The sequence below is a fragment of the Etheostoma cragini genome, chromosome 17, assembly GCF_013103735.1.
Source record: "Etheostoma cragini isolate CJK2018 chromosome 17, CSU_Ecrag_1.0, whole genome shotgun sequence".
In the NCBI taxonomy this organism is placed as follows: Eukaryota; Metazoa; Chordata; class Actinopteri; order Perciformes; family Percidae; genus Etheostoma; species Etheostoma cragini.
Window position 1 is genome coordinate 211,356 of NC_048423.1, and position 8,277 is coordinate 219,632.

General features: G+C 43.0%; 1 protein-coding gene across 1 annotated transcript in view; it reads left to right on the plus strand.

Annotated features, from left to right (window-relative positions):
- LOC117960515 (intersectin-1-like) overlaps positions 1-8,159 on the plus strand; it is a 13,015-nt gene extending 4,856 nt beyond the window's left edge. The window contains exons 3-13 of the mRNA XM_034898460.1: positions 17-177; positions 1,186-1,371; positions 2,034-2,112; positions 2,260-2,360; positions 2,477-2,540; positions 2,650-2,787; positions 3,460-3,554; positions 4,560-4,699; positions 6,016-6,138; positions 6,468-6,617; positions 7,983-8,159. Of these exons, the coding sequence (XP_034754351.1) occupies positions 17-177; positions 1,186-1,371; positions 2,034-2,112; positions 2,260-2,360; positions 2,477-2,540; positions 2,650-2,787; positions 3,460-3,554; positions 4,560-4,699; positions 6,016-6,138; positions 6,468-6,617; positions 7,983-8,159 (1,414 nt within the window). The remainder of the gene's footprint in view (positions 1-16; positions 178-1,185; positions 1,372-2,033; positions 2,113-2,259; positions 2,361-2,476; positions 2,541-2,649; positions 2,788-3,459; positions 3,555-4,559; positions 4,700-6,015; positions 6,139-6,467; positions 6,618-7,982) is intronic.
- Positions 8,160-8,277: the final 118 nt, after the last annotated feature.

Here is an 8,277-nt window from a genome sequence, read left to right on the forward strand (position 1 = left end):
GCACCCCCCCTCTCAGGGCTCTGGCTGATATGAACAGCGATGGCCGCATGGACATGCACGAGTTCTCCATCGCCATGAAACTCATCAAGCTCAAACTCCAGGGTCACCCTCTGCCCCCCGCTCTTCCTCCCAGTATGAAACAACCCGCACTGACGTTACCCCCACATAGTGGCTTCGGTAAGACACAGAGAAATTCACAAGATGTCCGAAACATCTGCCTCACGTGCAGTTTTAGGTCGCGATTAGGTCATTTTTTAAAATTTTTATTATTATTTTTTGTTATTAATATAACTGTTTACACTTTTCTGTTCCCTGTATCTGTCTTTTATTGTCTGTAAAGCGACCTTGAGTGCTTAGAAAGGCGCTGTTAAATAAAATAATAATAATTATTATTATTATTATTATTATTACTAAATAGCGTCAATGCTAACACATTTTGTGTTCTTCTGCACTGGTTCAATTGGTCATTTTTGGTGTGGTGGTGCTAAGTTAACACAGCAGAAACACCACACACACACACACACACACACACACACACACACACACTCACACACATACACATACATACACAGTTTAATGTAATAACAGAGTTATGAGATATAATCTTTGATCATCAGTTCATGTGAAAGCTGCATTTTCTTCAAGGTGAAATGTCTCGCTGGGCCTGAGGAAACTCTACTGGTAAAACTGAACGCTGCAGATGTATTTGATAATCATGATGTCACTCTTCCTTATCCGAAGGTCATTTAGGAAACGCTTGCTCACTCTGCTTCAGAGATCAATAAAGTTATAACGCACAATACAGACTCACAACCGTGGCTCTCACGCCCCGTTTACTATAGAATAGAAATATATGGAAATATAGATTTATATAGAAATCTAGAAGAATATTGATGGTACTTCTCTCTGATGTCTTTCTCTCATGCAGCTTTGTAAATACACTGTATTTATACTGCACTTTTCAAGTCTTAACGACTACTCAAAGCATTTTTAAGCAATACAGGAACCATTCACACACATTCATGCACTGTGGGGGCAACTCAGGGTTCAGTGTCTTGCCCAAGGACACTTCAACATGGGACTGCAGGACCGGGGATCGAACCACCGACCCTCCAATTGGCAGGCGCCCTGGCTTTTGTGTCTAAAAACCATTTCTTTACTGTATATTGTTTTTTTAACTTCCAGGTATGCCCCCCATGCCTCCCATCTCAGCTCCTCTGTCAGGCGTGCCTCCTCTCCCCCTGCCACCTCTCCCCGTCGGAGTGTCCCCCCCACTCGTCTCGTCTGCCGCGCCGCCCCTCCCCCCGCCCCTCGCCAACGGAGCTCCTCCCACCGGCATAATGCAGCCAATCTCAGGCTTCTCCCACCCAGGTAACATACTGCACTACACACAGCTGATGTGTTCATGCTGCACCTTTAGCAACTGTGGGTGTGGGCAAAAATCTCAGTTTTTAATCTTCTGTTTACACAAAATATACACATTCATATTTCCAGTATTACTACTGGAAGTAGCAAGTAGCAGGTAGGAAGTTACTTTTTTCCAGTGAAGGTCAAACTTTTTAGAATAGAGGTGCCAAGTCTTGCTGCGACCCAGGTACAGCAGCTGTCAATTTGTTGTCAATTTTGTCAATTTGTTGTTGACTGATCAGCTGGTATATTGACATGTCCGTTATAGACAGGACACCAGCTGATCTGAGTGGGTGGCTGATCTTTAATGCAATATCTACATTTACCATCATCAGCAACCATTCAGCCAATGTTCCAAAGGCACATAATCTGATATTATTTAAAAAAAAACTAACTAAGAAAACATTAAACAACCCTTCTGCAATTATGTGAGCACATGATGTAATCTGGAAACTGCTGCCCTTGTTAAAAAAAACAAGGCAACTGATCTCAGCTGGGATTCTGTCTAGAATGGAGTCCAATGGGAGTTTGGGAGTGACCCCAAAGTTTTGACCGGTAGTGTTAAACTTAAGTTAAAATCTGAACACAGCCCCAGACTAAAATGCACTCTTCTTCGTCTCTCTCAGCTCCCTCCGTCAACAAGTCTTCTTCGTTTAATCGTTCCAGTGCCAAGTTGCCGAAGGGGCCGTCGGTGGACGTTGCTAGGTACAAAGGTCTTTTTGCACCGGATTAACATAAATGCAGGAACTTTAACATGTATCCTACATTAAATGTGCTTATTTCTTCCTTTTGACCTGCTCCATAGTGAAGTCAGATCCCTTAACTCTGTTTGTCTTCTCTTACTCGTCCCAGTGTCCAGCCCCCGCCTGATTGGGCTGTTCCTCAGTCCTCCAGGCTGAAGTACAGACAGCTTTTTAACTCCCACGACAAGATGATGAGTGGACACCTCACAGGTATTCACACACACACGCACACACACACACACACACACTTGGATGTCATTTGTGGTAATATTTCCGTCGCGTTTGCCACAGATTTAAACGTGTTTGGGGGTTTTCCTTTCTCCCAGGTCCCCAGGCTCGCACCATCCTGATGCAGTCCAGTCTTCCTCAGGGACAGCTGGCCACGATATGGTCAGTACATGGAAATTTAACCATTTCATCTTCATCAAAATGGGAATATACAGTTTGAAGACATTCATCCCTTTAATTCTTAAAATGCTCCATGGGTTTTTTCCTTTAGGAGTCTGTCAGATATCGACCAGGATGGAAAGCTAACAGCTGAGGAGTTTATCTTAGCCATGCACCTCATAGATATGGCTATGTCAGGGCTACCGCTACCCCCAGTGTTACCACCAGATTACCTCCCACCCACATTCAGGTAAATACTGTCTCTAAAAACCTCATTAAAGCAACACTAGAGGAACTTTTCCCACTTTGGTTCCCGTACATGTTGGAAGCGGGATTGTACATTATTTTACATTATGCAGGTTTGCATGATCAGGAAGCGGATGTGTACTTCTAGTGAACTGGACAGTGTGATGTAATGGGCAATCCCCCTTCCAACCTGTAGGGGGACTGAAGCTGAAGGAGTGCTCTAGTGTCGCTTTAACTGACCTGCAGCATGTTAAACATGTGCATAATTACGCAGTCGCCATAAATAATATACTCATTAGATTTCAACAGCAATTCTAGATTCTGAAATCTAATGAGTTTTGACAAAGCGTGAGGTTAAAGTAGAGGTGAACTGCATTAACTAGTTTTAACACAACATTATAAACATGTTGAATACTAAAAACATTGATAATTGAATATTAATAGAATTATTGAATTGTGTACAAAAGCATGAAGAAGGATCAAACTTCGTTCTTAATTGTCACGTACACACAGTAAAATGTAGTGAAATTCTATGACTGCATTACTGCACCTATCCTACTGTAGGTATCAGGAGCAGAGGACTGCTGTACATACAGAGTCCGAGGATCCTGTGACTGTGTGTATTCATGACGTGTATAGTTGTGACGGTGTGGTTGTGTGTGTGTGTGTCTTGAAGGCGTGTGCGAAGTGACAGCGTTCAGTCGGACCAGAAGAGCGTGCAGGAGGAGTTTGAGGAGGAGGCGGAGAGCAACCAGGACAAGAAGTTACCAGGTAGTTCGTCCTGCACATTACATCATATAACTGGACCTGCCCTCCCCTCTGTTGGCTTCAACACCTTACTGAACTCTCTGGTAGAGAACAATGCTTCGACAACTGCACACGGCGTTCAGTTTCTTCCAAACATCTGCAGTTACTCTAACCGTACGTTCACACCGCCGCCGACTCGAGCGTCTAAAGTTACCGGAAGTCAGTCATTTTCAGTGGAAGCTTCCCTCAGCTGCGAGGGGGCAAATCTTTGGGCGCGTTGAGTGTTTTGAGCGTCAATCAGAAAGTTGAACTTTTTCCACTTTATGGTAATGAGCTATGACGATGTTCAGCGGCTAACGCCAGCCGCCAATCGGAGCATTGACGTCCTTCACGCCCGCTAATCCCTGAGAAACATACGATGTAAACTTTGGTTCCTACCAAAACATTCATTAGGACAAGCTCATAATCGCCGTTGCTGGGTTACCTGTCATTTATAATATAACGTTGTTTGTACGTAGGGACCAGTTAGCTTTAGCTGCGGGTCACGTGGTCTTAAATGGTCCCTCACAGTCCTGCAACGGTTGCTCTGCATGCACGCCGCTACGGCTCAGCGGCTAACGAGCGAGCTACATGCTAACAGACCCCGCTGCGACCAATTAACAATACAACTTCTGTCATTATATATGTAGTTTATAAAGGTTTCTAGTGTCCGTGTGTTGGCCGTGGCTGCGTGTGTTTCTCCCGGTCTAAAAGAACGGCCAACGCATCAAAAAGATTCCCCGTACTTTTTGACAAGCGTCCTCGCTCCTTGGCTTCTTCTTGTCATCAACTGGCACAAAACAGCCGTCCACTTTTACTTTTCCTTTGACGTTCATGTGAAAAAAGACTTTGGTAGTGTGAAATAAAGTCAAATAATGTGTGTGTGCACATGTCAGTGTTGGTTAAGCAAGGCCAGGAACAGTACACTGTATATTACGTCTTTAAAAATGTTCTAGCTGTTCTAATGTTACTCCGTTTGCATCACCACAGTGACGTTCGAGGATAAGAAGAGAGAGAACTTTGAGCGAGGAAACCTGGAGTTGGAGAAGAGACGTCAGGCTCTGCAGGAGCAGCAGAGGAAGGAGCAGGAGAGGCTGGCGGCGCTGGAGAGAGAGGAGCAGGAGAGGAAGGTACACTCTATTTACTCTAATCATTTCTCATCGCCGGACTGTCTTCCTTCAAAATTTAAATTGGTCATGGCCGATGGCTTTTGTGTAATGCTGTAAGATATTGGCATTCATAATAACAATAGTTCTTTCACTGTAACAGCCACAGTATGCCATGTCTTTTCCATTAATGGCACCTGCTTGAAACCAGTTGAAGTCGTGAAATTTTTTACTAAAAAATCGACTGGGGGGGCGGGTGCGGAGGGGCTGGAAAAAAATGCAAGATTTATTAACTGTTCTGTCCCGCAGTACTTGTCCTTGTAGGCTATTTGCAGTATATTAAATCATTTTTGACCTAATTATGTTGCATTGAAATGACACTCGTCTGTTGGCTCTGACAGCGCTGCATCAGCCTCTGTGTCCTCGCACGGAGACGCAGAGACACGAAGAGACTGTTAGTCTAAAGCTTTTACTCTTAAACATATCTGGTGATGGTGGGGCGTGCTGGCGCTGTATATGATTGCCACCGTCGTTGCGGGTGGGTGCGCCGGTAGTAACAGAACGATTATTAGACTATGAAATATGCCAATTCTGATATGTTCATACAGCCTGATCCAAACAGACAGGGCAACCTAACGCAGACATGTTAGCTTACCGTTTTTAGGTGATCCGCCATGTTGGAAGTCCAGCTGCGATATGCAAACTGTACCTTGCAAACTTTGCATCCGACTTTTTCCCGTTATCTAATTTTGTAAAATGCTGCCACACTGGCGATGTCTTCGACATGGTCGAGGACGACTGACTGGAAATTAAACACTCACAATTAAATAAATATTCAGCAAACCACTAAACCAAGGCTTTCTAGTTCTTTCTTCAGTCTGTCCCCAGTGGGTCGGGCTAATCCAACGAAAGAGAAAACGGGGGTGCTTTCCACCCATAGACCGTAACGGACTAAGCTTCCACCTGATGAAATAACACGGCAAAAAATCGACCAATCAGAATTTTGTCCGAGCCAGAACAGATCGACCAATAAATCGACTAGTCCACTGGGAGATTACAGCCCTAATTGACTCGGCTAAACTCGATTGGTCCTCCTTTTTCTATTGCTGATTTAGTACCCCCTCACCCCCTGTTAGCAGGGACCAGGGACGTTTTTTTGTAATGGAATAACAAAAAAGTTGAGTCGAGGAGGTACCATGCAGTGGAAAAACGCCGTTATTTACCTGTTTTATGACTAGTGTTGAAACTAGGAGGAAAGGAAAATTTCCCGGGAGTGAGCCTTAACAAATAGGAGAGTTGTTTATCCTGTCAGCTGATTTGTTTGTGTTGTTTTCTCTCAGGAGCGTGAGCGTCTGGAGAACGAGAGGAGACGACAACACGAACTAGAACGACAACTGGAGAGACAGAGAGAGCTGGAGAGGCAGCGAGAAGAGGAGAGACGCAAAGAGATAGAGAGGAGAGAGGTATGAAGGAGAGAGCCAAGGGGAAATATCATTACCACATATCTCGTGTCAAATGAAGAGTTATGCTTGAGTTGATGTTTAACTGCTGCAGACTCCTAAAAACTTTACTGCAGACAACTCAGAGACCTTTTACTGCCCTCTCTAAAACTCAACTCTTATAGTAAAGAGATCCTAATTTACACAATTGTAGAAGAAGGCATGTTGTGTATAATGGAGTGTGTTATTTGATGTGATCTAGTATTGAATCTTGTGCATTATGTGTTTAATAAATACACTTTTTGTGTGTGCGTGTGTGTGTGTGTGTGTGTGTGTGTGTGTGTGTCGTCCAGGCCGCTAAGCGTGAATTAGAGCGCCAGCGTCAGCTGGAGTGGGAGCGTCAGCGTCGCCAGGAGCTCCTGACCCAAAGAAACCGAGAGCAGGAGAGCATCGTGCTGCTCAAAGCCAGGAAGAAGACCCTGGAGTTTGAGCTGGAGGCTCTGGTAATCAAACCAAACACACCTAGTCTCATAATCCAACATACTGTACTAGTCTCATAATCCAACATGCTGTACTAGTCTCATAATCCAACATGATGAACTAGTCTCATAATCCAATATACTGTACTAGTCTCATAATCCAACATACTGTACTAGTCTCATAATCCAACATACTGTACTAGTCTCATAATCCAACATACTGTACTAGTCTTATAATCCAACATGCTGTATACACACAGAGCAGACAGTAGAATATAGGGCTGGTCGGTCTAAAGGGAGATTGGATTTTGGAAAGCTGACCACATCTGTATCTGTATTTACTTACTTTTTCATTATTATTCACGGTTACCTACTTTTGCTAAACTGTTTTAATTACATATTTAATTTAATTTAACGTCACTCACTTACACTGCACTATTGTTTTTCTGTACCATGGCAAACGCACTTTACAAAATCTTTCATTTGATGTCACGTTGCATTTTTTATTTCATCTTTTCATTTATTTGTTTATTTCAAAAGGGGACAATGTACACAGATCAACATACGAAGCAAATGTAAGCGTACCCAAGTTAGCCATAGGCTAGTTTTCATCGGCAGTCCCCTAGCCAGATGTTATTAGGCATCCTAAAATAATACACAGTTATAATACAATGAAGATATTTATACAATAGACAAAAGGTTAAAAAGTACAATGTTAAATCACAACATTTGAATAAACAAGATAAGCAACTAAAATCTAAAATAGATGATACAGTTATTGTTTCAATTACAAGTACTTACTTTTTCAATATTATTCATGGTTACCTACTTTTGCTAAACTATTTTAATTACATATTCAACTTAATTTAATTTAACGTCACTCACTTACACTGCACTATTGTTTTTCTGTACCATGGCAACTGCACTTCTTCACCCCACAATCTTTCATTTGATGTCACTTTACATTCAGCCATACCTTCTGCTCACTGTCTGCTGTTGGCTTGTTTTTGTGTGTTTACTTGTGTATTGGTTTGTTTTTGCTCTTATTGTAGAGAATGCTGCTGCTGTAACAAGGAAATTTCCCCGCTGTGGGATGAATAAAGTAGAATCTAATCTACTCTAATCATGCCATACTGCATGAGTCAAAGCAGCAGCACTGCTAGTGTGTACAATAAAGACAGTCACGCCTCGGACTGACAGGCGGAGTGTTGTTTTGTGTGATAGTTATGGGCTTGAAAGTTTCTTCAAAGATGAGCCAAAAGCGATCACCTAACAGAAAGAAGAGAACAGCTATCAACAAGTTCTTTCTGTAATCTCATACTTTTGCACATCCGCGGAAACTTAACAGGATATTCCTTCCTACCCATCTGTCTTCTCCTGTGCTGCTAGAATGATAAGAAGTCCCAGTTGGAGGGCAAACTGAAGGATGTTCGGTGTCGTCTGTCGGCTCAGCGGAGAGAGGTGGAGCAGACCAATCAGACCAGGGAAACGCGCATCGCTGAAATCACCCTGCTGCAACAGCAGCTGCAGGTACGCCCAAACAAACGTATAACCATCAGCCAGTAGACACAAAATGGCCACATTGATTTCTGCTACATCGTTTATCAGCTGCACCATTCATGTAACAAGCTGATGCATTCTTAGAGAAAAAGACTATCTTCATGCAAATAATTATCTATTCAAT